We start from the raw sequence: 16,848 nt of genomic DNA, 5'->3' as shown, positions 1-16,848 counted from the left end.
TGCCCTCAGGCCATGCAACACCCTACAAATGCTGCCTGAAAATGGAGACAGGGTGGTGAGTGGAAAAAGTTTAAGAAGCCCTGCACAATGCTTCCTGGACACCTCATCCTCTGAGATTAGAGCAAAGGAGGAGAGGGGGAGAAAAAAAACAGGGAGATTTTGAGGGATGAAGGAGGACGGATAAAGGAGCTCAGGATGTGTGACTTCAGTCTTCTCAGTAAAGTAGGAAGCAGGATTATCTAGAGAAACCCAAAAGAGTGAGAGCGGAGGTGAGGTTTAAAGAGAGGAGAGGAATGTAATGTGATAGAGTGCGGAGCCCTGGCTCACTGAGTCAGAGGACATGGGTTCAAATCCTGTCTAAGATGCTCACCGTGTGTGACTTCAGGCAAGTCATTCAGCTTCCCTGAATTCTCGATTGTTTCACCTATGAAATGAGGGGATTGGACCAGTTGGCCTCTGAGTTCCCATTGATTCCAGAATCACAATGTTATGACGCTGCAGTATTAAGATTTGGACCAGCCTGGCTTACAAGTGTGATGGGGAATCAATCAGAAATAAATAAGATGTCTGTGCACAGTGAAGTCCCAGGCAACAGAAAAGTTTGAATGAGAGCCAGGGAGCCAGGTTTCGTGACTCTCTCCCTGCTCCTACCCCCAAGCATTGCTGGGAGGCTCTAAGTTGTGAATCCAATCCAGTCCAACCCAAGAAATATTTATCATGGCTGTTATAAGCAAAGTACTATGCTTGGTGCTAGGAACTGAAAGAAGCAGCATATAATAGGCCCTGCCCTCAAGGTGCTTACATTCTACCAAAGGAATACAACATGTAAACAGACAAATATGTACTGTACCTGATGAATTGAGGAGAGACAGAGTCCTGACATCTAGGGGGAAATCACATGAGATAAGATGTTCAAAGAGCCTTGCAAACCTTAAAAATTATTATCATTATTATTATTCAGAAAGAACTTTCCATAGGAGGTAGAGCATGAGATGAACCTTGGATGAAACTAGGGTGTCTAAGAGGTAGAGATGAGGAGGGAATACAAGAGATGAAATTGGAGTTGAAGGGACAGCAAATAGATTTCCAGTTCTGTGACTGGAACATAGAGTTTGGGCAGTAAGATGCAATCAGTCTGGAAAGGTAGGCTAGAGCCACATTGTGATGGGCTTTCCCCATACCAAACAGAGAAGTTTATCTTTTATGTTAGAGGCAATAGGGGGCCACTGAAGGTTCTTGACCAGGGGAGTAACATGGAAAGACACATTTTAGAAAGATTATTTTGGCATCTCTTTGGAGAAGTATTCGAGAAAGGAGAAACCCAAATCTGGGAGTCAAAGTAGAAGACTCTAGAAATAGTTCAACTGCTAGGCACACTCAGGGGTATGCTAGTAAATTTTTAACAGCCAGCTCTCTGAAAGACATACTTTTAAGTTTGATCTGCATCATTCACATTTTCTCTATCTTTTCTTAAGTTTAGTCAATCAACAAAACAATAAATCAAACCCTGATTTGTAGTACTTGCTGATTTCTGAGTATGAATTCTCACACTGAGCAGTTAATATGGAGTAGATTGGATTAGGCTGCAGCACACTGCTGGGCACACTAATACATTGTTGGCAAAGCTATGAATTGTTTAAAAATAAGGCATTCTTTTTTCTTTTACTTAGTAGATTTTATTTTTCCAGTTACATGTAAAGATAGTTTTCAACACTCACTTTTATAAGATTTTGAGTTCCGATTTTTTTCTCCTTCCCTCCCTCCTCCCCAAGACAGCAAGCAATCAGATATAGGTTATACGTGTATGATCATATTAAACATATTTACACATTAGTCATGTTGTGAAAGAAGAATCAGAACAAAAGGGAAAAATGAGAAAGAAAAAACAAAAAAAGGTGAAATAGTATACTTTGATCTGCATTCAGATTCCATAGTTCTTTCTCTGGATATGGATAGCGTTTTCCATCATGAGTCTTTTGGAATTATCTTGGATTATTGTATTGCTGAGAAGAGCTAAATCTGTATAGTTGATCATCACACTATGTTGCAATTACTGTGTACAATGTTCTCCTGGTTCTGTTTACTTCACTCATTATCAGTTCATTCAGATCTTTCCAGGTTTTTCTGAAATCTGCCTGCTGATCATTTCTTATAGCACAATGGTATTCCTTTATATTCATATACCACAACTTGTTCAGTCATTCCCCAATTGATGGGCATCCCCTCAATTTCCAGTTCTTTGCCACCACAAAAAGAGCTGCTATAACTATTTTTGTACATGTGATTCCTTTTCCCTTTTTTATGATCTTTTTGGGGTATAGGCCTAGTGGTGGTATTGATGGATCAAAGGGTATGCACCATTTTATAGCCCTTTGGGTATAGCTCTAACTTGCTTTCCAGAATGGTTGGATCAGTGCACAACTCCACCAACGATGCATTGGTGTCCCAATTTTCCCACATCTCCAACACTTATCATTTTCCTTTTTTATCATATTAGCCAATCTAATAAGTGTGAGGGGGTACCTCAGAGTTGTTTTAATTTGCATTTCTCTAATCAATAGTGATTTAGAGCATTTTTTTATATGACTATAGATAGATTTAATTTCTTCCTCTGAAAACTGCCTGTTCATGTCCCTTGACCATTTATCAATTGGGGAATGACTTGTATTCTTATAAATTTGACTCAGTTCTCTATATAAAAATAAAACATTCTGAAAAAAATTGGAATCATTCAAAGAAAGTGACAAAAATGTCCATACTGACTGACCCAGTGATTCCACTGTTGGATACATATTCCAAGACAGTTAATGACAAAAAGAAAGGCCCCAGATACACCAAAATATTGATAACAGCACTTTTAGTGGCAGCAAAGAACTGGGAACAAAGTAGAAGCCTGGTGATGTGGGAAATGGCTAACCAAATTGTGGCACGTGAATGTAATGGAATATTTCTGTTCTGTAAGAATGTGATGAATACAGAGAAACATGGGAAGATGTGTATAAACAGATGCAAATGAAATAAGGTCAACCAAGAAAATCGTATGCTCAATAACTCAATAGTATAAATGGAAAAAAATAGCAACAAAGCAATTCAGTATGAATGCTTTGAGGTGATAATGACCAAACCCGGTTCCAGAGAAAAGATATAAGATACCTTCTTTGCAGAAGTGGGGGCCATGGATGTGAAATACTGCATATAGCATAAGACTTTTTCAATATGTTGGTTAGTTTCTAGGAACTTTTTTTCTCTTCCTCTTTATTCTTTATTATAAGGAATGGCTCTCTGGAAAAGCATAGGAAAGGAATACAGTGGGAAATGTAGGTGATGTAAGAACAAGAGATGTCACTAAAATTTATTTTTAAAAAGTAGTCATAATGAGAAGTAAAGTGAAGCTAAACTAGGGTTGTGGCCATGTGAACAGAGAGAAGGGAAGTGATTTGAGACAGGTTGTGGATAATGAATAAGATTTCACAACCAATTTGATGGAGGGGTTGGTGTTGAAGTAGACGCAAGAGTCAAAGATGCCTCCAAGGTTGGGAACCTGGCTGCTTAAACGAGTGGAGATGCTTTCAGCAGAAATCTAAAAATTCAAAGAAGACTTGAGTGTAAGGGATAAAATGAGTTCTATTTTTAGACATGCTGAATTTGAGACTCCTGGAGTCATCTGCATAAGAGATGAAAACTGATCTCTTGGAATTAATGAGGATATAGAGAGAGACAAAAAGATGGCCCAGGGCAGAGCCTTGGGAGGCATATGCCATTATAGGGTAGGACATGGATGATAAACTAATGAAAGAAGCTGAGGAATGTTTAGTTCAGAGGAGAAAGAAGAGAATCAGAATAGAGATTAGTATCACAAAATCCCAAGGAGAAAAGTATATCCATGAGGAATAGATAGTTGATCAAATAAAATCAAATCAAATCAACAAAGATTTATTAAGTCCTTACTTTGTGCCAGGCACTGTGCTTAACTTTGGGGATACAAAATATAAGCAGAAAGAAATACAGTCCCTGCCCTCAAGGAGATTACATTCTAAAGAGGGAAGCTGAAAAGTGAGGGGGGAAGGGGGAGGGAGAAGGTACCTGCCAGGGGGTAATGTAGAGGAAATCCAAAGAGTCAGAAGTGGAGCCTGGCAAATGAAGACATGGCAGGCCTGATGCTTTCCTTAAAATGAAGGTTTTGGTGGGAACCAGCCAATCAGAGGAAGGAGCCATGGAAAGGAGTTTATGTCCAGTGTGAGAAGTCCAACCACATAGTAGACTCCCAGGGTGAGGAGGCTTCCATGACATGGTAGAGAGAGGCTAGAGAGTAATGGAGGCTGGAGAGGAGTGAAGATCAACCACGTTAGATGCTACAGAGAAGTCAAGAAGGAAGAGGTCTGAGAAAAGATCATTGGCTTCAGCAATTAAAAACTTGACAGTAATCCTAGAGAGAGTAATTTCAGTTGAGTGTTGATGTCAGAAGTCCAAATGTAAGGTGCTGAGAAATGACTGGGGAGGAGAGAAGTAGAGGTCAGGTGTGTAAGTAACTCTTTATGGGAGTTTGATTTAGAAGGGGGCAAGGAAAGGGGGAAGGGAGTAAAAATTAATGTAGTACCTACTATGTGCCAGGTACTATGCTAGGCTCTTAACAAATATTACCTCATTTGATCCTCACAACAATCCTGGGAGGTAGGTGCTATTATCTCCAAATGGGGTCATGAAGAAAAACACATGACTGAACAACAACTACATAGGTAGCCCTTCAGTTCTGGTCTGTATAGTTAGTTTTAATTTTGGGGGAAAGCAGCCCAGAGCCTCCTGCTTCTCCATGTGAATAAAGTATTTATTATATACAGGAGCGAACCTTGTGGGCAGCCCACCTGATTTGGTTTTGGGGATTTCTAAATCCTGCAGTGTATTTTAAAACATTGTTCAGGTTTTTAAAAACCTGTATCTTTTATTTCATTGGCAAAGGGGAACTCCAGGCAAGGAAATAGCCTCTTCCAATGCAGATCATCACCTATCCTGTAATTTACAATCTTACAGAGTTAACTAGGACATTGTTAAGTGACTCCCCAGTGTCACACAGCAAGTCCTTTTCGTGTATAAATAGGATTTTATCTTTCTTCAGCTTACATTAAATATAATTTTCAACATTCACTTTGTAAAATTTTGAGTTCCAAATTTTCTCTGCTCCCTCTCCTTCCTCTTCCCCAAGACAGCATACAATCTGATATAGGTGATACATGTACAATCACGTCAAAGATATTTCCACATTAGTCATGTTGTGAAAGAAGAATTAGAACAAAAGAGAAAAACCACAAAAAAGGTGGAAAGTAGAATGCCTTGATCTGCATTCAGACTCCACCAGTTCTTTCTCTGAATGCGGATAGTATTTTCCATCATGAGTCTTTTGGAATTGTCTTGGATCGTTATATTGCTGAAAAGAGGTAAGTCATAGTTGATCATTGCACGCTGTGGCTGTTGCTGTGTTCTGCTCACTTCACTCAGCATCAGTTCTTGTAAGTCTTTCCAGGTTTTTCTGAAGTCTACCTGCTCATCATTTCTTATGGCACAATAGTATTCCATTACATTCATATACCACAACTTGTTCAGCCATTCCCCAATTGATGAGCATCCCCTCAGTTTCCAATTCTTTGCCACCACAAAAAGAGAGGCTATAACTATTTTTGCACATGTGGTTCCTTTTCCCTTTTTTATGATCTTTTTGGGATACAGACGTAGTAGTGGTATTGATGGATCAAAGGGTATGCACCGTTTTATAGCCCTTTGGGTATAGCTCTAAATTGCTTTCTGGAATGATTGGATCAGTACACAACTCCACCAACAGTGCATTAGTGTCCCAATTTTCCCACATCTACAATACTTATCATTTTCCTTTTTTTATCATATTAGCCAATATAATAGGTGTGAGGTGGTACCTCAGAGTTGTTTTAATTTGCATTTCTCTAATCAAGAGTGATTTAGAGCATTTTTTCATATGACTACAGATGGCTTTAATTTCTTCATCTGAAAACTATCACATAGGCAGTCTTGTCAGAGGTAGGCCTCCTTACTTAGAAGCTGGCTCTTATCCACTATGTCATGCTTCCTCTAATCATGGCTTCTCTTGGCCATGGTGGGGATCTGGGCATCTCAAGGGCTTTGCCGATGAATCTTAAGCTCTGTTTGGGCAATCCTACCAAGCTGGGAAGGCTTTCAGCATTTGCCTAGTGACAAAAATATGTCTGTCATTTAAAGACCAGCTGGGCCAAGTTTGGAGAAACTCATCACCAGTGGGCTGGCCAAAGAGTGATGAACTTTGGGAGTCAGAGCTGTTTATGAAGGTAGTTGCTGAGGCACAGAGGAGGTACTGTCTATGCCTGAGGAGGTATTACTCACATTAGTGAAATCACAGATGGATTTTTTTCTTCTATACCTATACACATATACTCTTCCTCTCAAAGAGATTTCATTGCATATGTGGGTGGGGAGTGTGCTTGTATTTGGACCAATATGGTAATCAAGTAATCAGAGTGTATGATTCAAACAATTAAGGAGCTGAGCTCAGAGAGGAGACAGATGAGAGATTAGGCCTCTCCTGGCTAGGCAGGTTTCCTGGAGGCAGCATGATTTTCCAATTGTGGATAAGTGCAGAAAAGGAAGAAAGTGTCTTGGATTCATGCAAAGCCCCAGACCCAGAAAAGAGTGGCTGTGCTCATCTTCCGGAGAGAGTGAATTGGCAATGTTATTGCCTCCCAGAAGTTTCTTTTTCCTTGGCTTCCCTGGTGATGACTCCCTTCACAGGAAGATTTGGAAATCTGACTGCTTTCTGTCTTCTCTCTGCCAGCAAACAACAGAGCCAAACTTCCCAGAGATTCTCCTAATTGCTATCAACAAATACGGAGTCAGCCTCATTGATCCCCGGACCAAGGTGAGAGGAGCGTCAAGGAAGCATAAGTAAAGGCTGAAGGGAGGTTGGGCACAGGGGGTAGTGCTCATGATCATTTTGTCACGAAGGAATGCCCCGGGGGAGCGTCAGGCTGAGCTAGAGACCGTGCAGACTGCCTTGGGAGCAGAAGACCTGGGTGCTAGTCCTGGCCTCCACACTTGTTGGCTACATGCCCCTGGGCAAGTCACCTTCCTCCTCAGAGCCTTCTTTCCCTCCTCCAGTTGGTGTGATTAGATGCTCTCTAAGGCCCCTTACAACTCTAATATTCTATAGGTCTAAGACTATGTCCATTCCCAGGCTCCCTGGGAAAACTCTGCTTCCTGATGGTGGCTGGGACAGGAAGCATGCCCAGAGATCGGCCTCATCAGATTCAATTAAACAAATGTTCATTACCATCTATTATGTACAAAGCTGTATGATGAGCAATAGGGATATAAAGATGAATGCTCACACTCTAGTCCCTGCCCTCAGGGGCTTTATAATCCAATTAGGGGATACAACATGGGATCATAAGATTTATGATTCATACACAGAATCCTAGACCTCGAGCTGAAGGACCCACGGAGGCCGCCTAATCCAGTCCCTCATTCTCGAGATTGAGGACGCTGAGGTCCAGAGATTTTATGCCCTAAGCCAAGGTTACACAGATAGGTGGTAAGTGTCAAAGGAATGTCAACCTCAGCCGCGTCAGTGCCCCATGCAACTCTAGACTATATGAGCTACAGAGGAGTGCTGATCTGCATTTCGGGAGTGAACTTTCATACCAGGAGTCCATCATGAGGATGAAATCACAGGTCCGGACCTCACACATTTGAAAGGTCCAAGGCAGGTGTGTTCCTGTAGGCGAGAGTCTTACTGGGGGTGGAGGTTAGGAAAGAGTCTTGGAGGACGCATCAGGAATAGGGATTAGAATCCATTCCCAGCCCACGGAACAGCTGAACACAGAGGTTTCCTTGGTGGCCATTAGGGGCCACTGAAGACTTTTTAGTGTCAAAGTGACATGGCCATCAATTTATGACTAAGGGATGGATTGGAGGGGGCCAGGGGAAGGAGGGGAAGAGGACCTGTTAGGAGGCTATTGCAATAGTCCAGGCAGGCATTAATTCGGGTCTGTACAAGGCTGATGGCCGTGGAATAGAGGAGATGGACAAGTGAGATGGGATTAGGGGAAGAATACTCACTTTGACATTGGAAAATCAAGGTTCAAATGGCTCACCTTGTCTGCTCTCAGTCAAACAATAAGTTTTATTAAGCATTTACTGGGTGCCGGGTACTGTGCTAAGCTCTACACTAAGGTTAGAGTGACAAAAGTGAAAAGTATTTATTAAGCAATGTGTGTTTGTGTGTGTGGGGGGGGGGGTAGCTAGGAGCCTCAATGCATAAAATAATGGACCTGGAGTCAGGAAGACCTGAGTTCAAATTCAGCCTCAGACACTAGCTGCATACCCTGGGCTAGTCATTTAACCTTCGTTGACTTCAGTTTCCTCATCTGTAAAATGGGGATAATAATAGCACCTACCTCCCAGGGTTGTTATGAAGATTAAACAACATATTTGTGAAACAATTTGCAACCTTAAAGCACTCTATAAATGCTAGTTATTGTTGCTGTTGTTAATATTAGTGACTTGGACTTCATAAGTCATTTGAGCAATCCCTCTAGGTTTGAGAAAGAGGCCAAACCATCTCAGAGTGGCTTTTGGGGGAAAAGAGATAAAAATATCCCTTCCTTGGGAATCATTCCAGGGTTTAATTAACCTCATTGCCAGAAATTCTCCCTTTATAGTGTACCTGAGTCCTTCTGGCCACGTGGGTCAGTGCCTGCCTGGGCTAAGGAGGGGCCACGTCCCAGAAGCTATTTGTCCCTGGTCTTCAATTTCATACAGCCAGAGACGGAGATGTGAAAGGACCTTCCCAGGTTATCGAGTCAGACTCCCTCATGTTACAGATGAGGAAACAGAGGCCCAGGTGGCCGAGCCAGGCTCTCCAGCCAGGACCTGTAACTCTGAAGGCGATGCCGGCTTCCCTGCCTGCCCCCCCCTGCCGCCCCGTGCTGCTACTCCTCTGTCACATGGGGACGTTTAGCGACGCCATCTCCGAGGCTCTCTCCTGCTCCACATTTCTTGAGAATTTAGAGGCAGGGTCAGCAGGACTCAGCCCCGAAAGATAAGGGGGAAAGGAGAGGGGACTGTTGGCGCCCCTCACAAAACTGCTCTTCTTTTCCAGGATATTCTCACCACTCACCCCTTCACCAAGATCTCCAACTGGAGCAGCGGGAACACATACTTCCACATCACCATCGGGAACCTGGTGCGAGGGAGCAAGCTACTCTGTGAAACTTCCCTGGTAAGAACACCACCCACTAGGTTAGTGACTGACCAACCTTTGGGCCAAAAGCCGGGCTGCTCGGCCCTGAAGACGCAGGGTTCAAATCCCAGCTCTAACACATACCTACCGTGGTAACCTTGGGAAAGGCAATTATTCTCTTAGGACCTCAGTTTCCTAATCTGTAAAATGGGTTTTTTTGTGTTTTAAATTTTTTTGTGTTTTTTTTAAATTTTGATTTATATTTCAGTATAATTGGCATTTTTCATTTTTATTTAAATTTAAATTTTTTTGTTTCTTAAATTTTGATAACTATATTTCACTATAATTGACTTCCTTTGTAATGCTATGTTTTTTATTTTTGCATTGAAAAACATGATTATGAGAAAGGGTCCATAGCCTTCTGAGACTGCCTGCCTGAAAGGGCCAGGACACAAGAAGGGCAGAGCCCCTACTCTCGAGTCTCAGCACCAAGAAGTGAAGAAGTGGGGTGATGGCAGGTCACCTTCTGAAGTCAACCTAAAAATCCATGAAGATCTCTGCTGTCCCATCCCGGGAAATTACCCTGGGCATGGAGGCACCAAGGTTATTAGATGAGAAGAAGATAGTGCCATAGAGTATGTAGGGTATCAGACCAAGTGTCAAGAGACTTAGATACTGTTCCTGGCTCTGACAATAACAACCCTTGCCCTCAAAGAGTTTACATTCTAAGGTTATTTACTATATGTGTGACTACCTACTACATGTGTGACTCAGTTTCCTCTTTTGTCAGATGGAAGGGCTAGACTAAAGAACCTTGCAGGTCCCTTCCTCCCTAAGTGAATTAAGCATTAGACCAGGAACTTGGAAATTCCAAGGGTGAATGGCCATTGTATGACCTCAAGGCCTGATTTAACCTCTCTGTGCCGCCAGTTAACACCGGGCTGCCCAAAAAAAAAAAAAAGAGTGTGAATATTGGTGATTCAGAGTTAAGTTAGGAGGAGGTTGGTAAGGCTTGCCCAGAATAATGCTCTTTGTTGAGGTGAAAACTAATATTATTGTCTTTGTTTCTCTGTCCCCCCTTTCTTGTCTAGGGCTACAAAATGGATGACCTCCTGACCTCCTACATCAGCCAGATGCTCACTACCATGAGCAAACAGAGGGGCACCAGGGTTGGCAGATGAATGGAGAGATACCACGGGCACCTGGCCCTGGCTCTGATCAGCCGCCAGCTGAAGCCCGTGGGCTACCCCTGTAGCTGGGGAATGACATTTGCTCTCCAGGCAGAGATGATGGGGGAGGGTCCAACGGATCAGGTCCCGGTCTCTGATGGGGACAACCTGCACTTGGACTTGGATTCTGCCTCCAGTGAAGATGATTATCTGTGACTAGACTTAGAGCCATTCTCTGCCTTAGAGGGGAGGGGACACCCTCCACCCTCAACTGGGACAGCTTTGTGTCCAAGACATTGGAAGAGCACTGGGTTCTAGTGTTAGCTTGACCTCTGACTTGCTGTGTGACTCTGGGGAAATTATATCCCTTTTCTGGGCCACAATCTCCTCCTCTGTAAAATGAGGTCATCAGACTCGGAGGTGTCTAAGGCACCTTCCAGATCTGAGATTTTCTGATTTTTCTAATTCTGGCCCTGTTCTGGAGCAACTCGGTGATGCTTCGAGCCACCAAGAAAGCTCCTGCACGACATCTCATAGTGTTTGTTGCAGCTCAGTAAAGACATGGGCAGATACACATTGGCCTGTCAACCAGAAACCCCATGAAAATGTTCCCACGACAGAATCTCAGAAAGGGACTTAGAGGTCCTACAGTCCCACCCACACTTGTGGCAGCCATCTCCTTCCCAAAGTCCCCAACAAGTGGCCATCCACTTGAAGGTTTAAAGACCCGTGGTCTCACTAGCCCCTCAAAACACCCACTAGAGGGGGGCTCTAACTGGAACTTTTTTTTTCCCTTTTGCTGATTCAAATTGTGCATCTCTGAAACTTCCAGTCATTGTGAATAAATGAATAAAGCATTCATTCAGTGCTTATTGTGCGCAAAGGGATACAAAGAGAAACCCGAGGGAGTCTTTGCTCCCAGGGACATTCTGTGTTTATGGGGGAGACAACATATAGAGAAGGTTTCAGCTGCAAGTAAGAAACGTCCCAGGATCCTTAGGGTGCAGCAGCAAAGCAGATGGAAATCCTTCTTGTAATTCCTGGTAGGTATAAAAATAGAGCGAGCTCCGTCCTTTTTTCCATAAGACAGCCAGTCAGCCAGCCCTTCCAGCCCTGGAAGACAAACCCCATCCTGCACTCCCACCCCCAGCCTTCTCTTTTCCTGGCTAAATAGCGCCAGTCCTGGCAGATCAATCTTCCACTCACACAGTGTCCAGGTGCCTCCTCATCCTGGACATAGCCCTCAGTCATGCTTCAGCTTTGTTAGTCTTCTTACAACAGGGACCCTCGTACTAAAAGTAGCCTAGTCCCGGGCCTAGCCAGGGCTAAAGGCAGCCAGACTACTACCACCTCCCTCCTTCTGGACACAAGCCTTGTCTTAACATGAGGGATTGAAGAGGAGTTTATTTTTTTAACTGTCACTGATTAAGCTGTACATGGGGACTGAGAATTTGGAGAGAAGAAGGCCACTTTGTAAGAGCTGGTTGTAGGGATCCTTTTCTTCATGTAAATGTCAAAGCAGGCTGAGCTTACCTCTCCGAGACTCTAGAATGGGGCTTGGGGAGCTGGGAGCTGCCTCACCGGACTTGATGGAGAATGACAGCCACCCCTTGAAATCCTTGGGAGGGTGGGGCAGAGATCCATGCAACCCATCAGAGGGGCCTGGGGAGTGCTTTGAGGCTCCTCACCTCTGACGTCAAGGAGGGAGCGCTAGCCCTGGGCAGAATTACTGGAGAGGAGGAAGGTGTACAGAAAATCTGTCCTCAGACCCTTTCCATAAATTGAATGCAGTTTAAAAGGCTTTTTTAGGAAGGAGGGCATGGTAATAGTAGAAACAGCTACCAGCCTTGTCCCCTCTGTATGGGGGCTGATTGGGTTTTGATTAACATCTTCCCATTAATCCCTCACAGTGTCCAATATGTCCACCATTAGAGTTCTTTTTTTTTTAGGTGAAGGTATTCTCTCTAGGGAGGCTTCTGTGAGAAGAAAAACCATGAGTTTGATTCAAACCAATAATAGCACATGGTTCAGACTAGGGTCATGGTTTGAATGATTCTCTGTGAATGCCCTTAGAATTCATCTATTCCAGCCTTCTCATTTTATAGATGGGGAAACCAAGGCCCAACAGGTTAAATAACCTACTGTCCAGCTTTCTTTCCCCTCGACCCTTAGTGGGGACCTCCAGCCTACATGATCTATCCCCATCCAGTTATCATCAATCCTACCATGGGTAAGCCATGTTCTTCTCTGACCTTTTTTCTTTTGGAGGCAATCAGGGTTGAGTGACTTGCCCAGGGTCACACAGCTAGTAAGTGTCTGAGGCCACATTTGAACTCAGGTCCTGAACTGTCAGGGCCAGTGTGCTATCCACTGCACCACCTAGCTGCCCCGCTTTGGGCTCTTTAAACATGCAGATCTCTCTGCTGGGAAGAGACAGAGTCAAGTCTAGATCCCGGTCCCTTGAACAGTCCAGGCGAGATCCCAGGGGCCTGAGGGTTCTTGTCTCACTTCTTCAGCTGAGGTCATCTTGCTGCTTTCCTGCATGGAGTCCTCACTTCATGATGAGTTAACGTGACTCTCACAGGGTAGGTGGAAGGAATGATTTAGAGAGACCCAATGATAGTGTAACAGAAAGAGCTGCCTGCCCACCTAGGGATGCATGACCACAAATGCCAGGCTGGAAGGAGCCTGAGCAGCCATCACTCGTTTTACTGAGGAGGAAACTGAAGCTTGGCTTATAGGATTTACCCATGGTCACCCAGCTAGTGTCAAAGGTAGGATTTGAATCCAGGGCCTCCTGGCTCCAAGTCCTGCTAGCTATCTTGGGCTCTGCTTCTCCACTACGTGGCCTTCAGCATGACCAGTTCTCCCTCTCTGCACTCAGTCGCTTCACCTGTAAAATAACAGGGTTGGCCTCGGAGAGATCTAAGGTCCCTTCCAGAGCTACATGCTGTGACTGAGTCCTGAGCCTTGGGCTCCAGCTCTTCTCCCCTATCCCTCCACAATAACTTTCTTTCCCTCTGTTGGGGGTGAGGGATACTGGGGAAGAGTGCTAGGGAAGGGGAAAAGAGGCAGGGCTGTGGTTACAAAGCTTCTGGGGCCAGCTTTGGAATACACTGACCCCCGGCAGCTAAGTGGATACAGCTCTGGGCCTGGAGTCAGAAAGCTCTGAGTACAAATCTAGTCTTAAACACTGTGTGACTCTGGGAAAGTCCCTTCACTTCTATCTGCTTCAGTGTCCTCAACTGTAAAAGGGGATAATAGCACCCATCTTGCAGGGTTGTTGTGAGAATCAAATGAGGTATTTGTAAAGTGTCTAGCACATAGCAGGTGCTATATAAATGCCTATTCTCTCCCTTTCTCCTGGTATTTAATCATGCAGCCCAAATTGCTGCATCAGTCTTTGCTACCTAGGAAATAGGAATGACTTTAAACACCTATTTTTTAAAAAAATAATCCTGAGATTCCTGTTTATAAAAACAAAATGGGTAGAAAATGCTTAAAAAAAAAGGCAATCCAAATGTGACCAAGCCCTGAAAAAACAACAGGTGTCATAGGGTTCACTGCTTCCTACAATGTGAGAGGCACCTCAGAACACGGAGTGTTAGCACTGGGAGGGAGTTTGGAGACCATCTGCTAGAATGGCCTCTTTTTACAGAGAGGCAGTGACTCACTGAAGGTCACTCCATAATAGCAGTAGGAGCCTGGCTCCTATTCCCAAAGCTCTCTGGCTCTCCCAGTCGGCAAAGACTAGAAATTCCTGCCTCTTTTCTTGTCTCCACAAGATGATGGAGCATCTAATGTCCCTTCATTCCAGTGGTTTCTGAATAGCCAAGTTGTGGGCTGTGGTCCTCAAAGAAGCGGACAAAGACCCCGCCTGTGTCACTAGGTATGGGAACTAGCTGGATGCGGTCATTTTCAAGTACTTTCAGGTACTCTTCCCCTGTCTAATAATCAGGGTATAATGGAAAAAGCCCTGGTCTGGGAGTCCACCTATGGCTCTAACAGTAACTAGTTGTGTGACCTTGAGGAAATCCCTTTCCCTCTCTGGGCCCGTTTCCTCTTCTCTCAAATGATGGAGCTGCCAGGCATGGTGGTGCATGCCTACAGTCCTTTCTGCCGGGAGGGTTGAGGCTGGTGGAGTTCTGAGCTGCATTGAGCTGGAGACAATCCAGTGTTCACATGAAATCCAGTATTGATAGGGTGAGCCCTCAGGAACAGAGAGGGGATGGGTGCACCAAATGGCCTAAGGAGGGGGTGAACCAGCTCAGGCTGTCAATGGTGCCCTGCTCCCCTGCTGATCAGTAGTAGGATTGGGTTGTAAGAACAGGGAGACCTCATCTTCGAAAAATAAAATAAAGTGATGGGGTTATTACTATGAACCCATGATGCAGTGATATATGGTAAAGAGTGGGCTGAACTTGGGAGATGGGAAGAGACGAGGGTTCAAATCCTGCCTCTGATGAAGTGACTTAAACCCTGAGCTTTAGGCTTTTCAGCTGCTAAATGGGGAAAATCATTCTTGTACTGTATACCTCACAGGGCCATTGCAAAGAATATATCTATATCTATATCTATATCTAGATATATATCTATGTTGATATATATAAAATATATGTGTACATATATATACTGTATATTCATATAATTATTAAGCTATATATAATATATAGTACATACACATATATATAAATGTAAAGAGCATTTTGCATTCCTCATATCTATATATGAATACATAAATATCAGTGGTTAGTTTTTAAGGCTCTTTCCAATTCTAGAATACTAGCCAATAAAACATTCAGTACCCACTATGTGCCAGGCACTATGCTAAGCCCTGGGGATACAAAAGATTCCAAAGACATCCCCTGCCCTCAGGAAGCTCACAGTCTAAGCCCAACACCATTTCTTTCAGGGCCTTGGATTCAAGTCCTGATGGAGTCGAACACGCTTCCTCATATATGCAAGCCAGTCCTGGGACTCTCTCTTGCTCTAACAGTTCACTATTTCTCTCTTGTATAGACTGCACCTATGATTTCTCTGGTGTAAAGAGCTTTCTATAAGGCATCTCTCCATTTACCAGTGAAAGCTGGCACCTTCTCTGCAACTGTTTGGAGAGTTGCCCAGAGCACTGAGAGGTTAAGTCCCTTGCCCAGTGGGGTCACACAGCCCACAGGCATCAATGGTGGGATTGGAACCCAGGTCTTCCCAGTACCAAGGCTAACTAGCCATCCATTACAAGCCCCACAGCCTCTCAAAAACCTTGGGACAGTCATGTTAGGTAAGGAATACAAAAATCATTATGTTTGTGAATGGATGGGGGAACTGAGGCTCAGAGTAGAGTCAGAGCAGTGGAGGCGGTAGGTCAGAAAGCACACTCTGGACTCCAAAGATACCCCAGCCTCGAAAGGCTTTAGAAGAGGTTCATCGTCTCCTTTATTGAAGCGCCGATGTTTACTGAAGCCTGACCTCCAGAAGTTATTTGCTAGAGAGATGAGGAAGGGCATGAGTTTAACTCATATCTACAGCACTCCAGGAAGCAAAAATGCATTTTAAGAAAATTCGAATGGACATGCATTATAGGAGACTCCATCTTAGATAGTGAAATGCTTTTCTGAACTTAATATGGCGCCCCTTATGGCAACAAAGCTCATGCTCTAGGCAGTTCTAGCAAGCTAGAAAGGGTTTTAATATGGTCCTGGTGATGGACTGTGCATCTGGCTTTTGAAGACCATCCCAAGTTCTGGAAAGGCTCATCATGAGATGTACCATAACAAGAAATACAGACCATCAGCTGAGGAATGAAAAGGTTGGGCTCTGCATCAGTGGAAGAAGGATCCCCATGGAGGAAGAAATCATAGTGGATCTCTTAAAATCCTGTAGTAATGTGCTGCGTAATCATTAAGGAGGATCCTCTAGATGAACAGGGGTCTATGGCATGGTGTGACAGAAAGGGGCAGGACCAAAGACTTGAATTTGAGCTCCATATCTGCCAATGTCTAGCTGTGTGACCATGGGAAAGTCACTTAACTTCTCCAGCCTCAGTTTCCTCATCTGTAAAATGGAGATCACAACATCTGTACCATCCACTTACAGGGCTCTAGAGGAAGGAGAAAAGGATAGTGTGAGGTCGAAGACATACCAAATCAGATGCTCAAAGCCAGAGGTGAGAGGATAACAAAGTGATGCCTGAAAGCCCAGCAGGGTCCAGTCCTTTCCTCCTGGAGACATACTCAGGGCAAGGTCCTGAAACATCCCCCAACATGAGGAAGGTGAGGTTGCCCAACAGCTTAGCCTTGGGAGCATGGTAGGACGGGAGGGAGAGAATATGCAGCTTTGGAAGGAGAGGAGGCCAAAGAGGGGGGGGAAGATTCTCAAAGGCATGTGACTGACTGGAATTTGAAAGACATCAAGACAGAAACACTGAGTCAGGGAGGTTGTGAC

At 44.1% G+C, this 16,848-nt stretch overlaps 1 protein-coding gene across 1 annotated transcript in view; it reads left to right on the top strand.

The window, feature by feature from the left end:
- The window catches only part of MYO7A (myosin VIIA), a 150,777-nt gene extending 139,509 nt beyond the window's left edge, over window positions 1-11,268 (top strand). Inside the window, exons 45-47 of the mRNA XM_027848154.1 lie at window positions 6,833-6,916; window positions 9,158-9,277; window positions 10,330-11,268. Coding sequence (XP_027703955.1) covers window positions 6,833-6,916; window positions 9,158-9,277; window positions 10,330-10,419 — 294 coding nt within the window. The 3' untranslated portion in view covers window positions 10,420-11,268. The remainder of the gene's footprint in view (window positions 1-6,832; window positions 6,917-9,157; window positions 9,278-10,329) is intronic.
- Window positions 11,269-16,848: the final 5,580 nt, after the last annotated feature.

The sequence above is a fragment of the Vombatus ursinus genome, unplaced genomic scaffold (genome assembly GCF_900497805.2).
Source record: "Vombatus ursinus unplaced genomic scaffold, bare-nosed wombat genome assembly UNPS02005659.1, whole genome shotgun sequence".
In the NCBI taxonomy this organism is placed as follows: domain Eukaryota; kingdom Metazoa; phylum Chordata; class Mammalia; order Diprotodontia; family Vombatidae; genus Vombatus; species Vombatus ursinus.
Note: the sequence above shows the minus strand (reverse complement) of the source record. Positions and strands in the feature narration are given on the sequence as shown.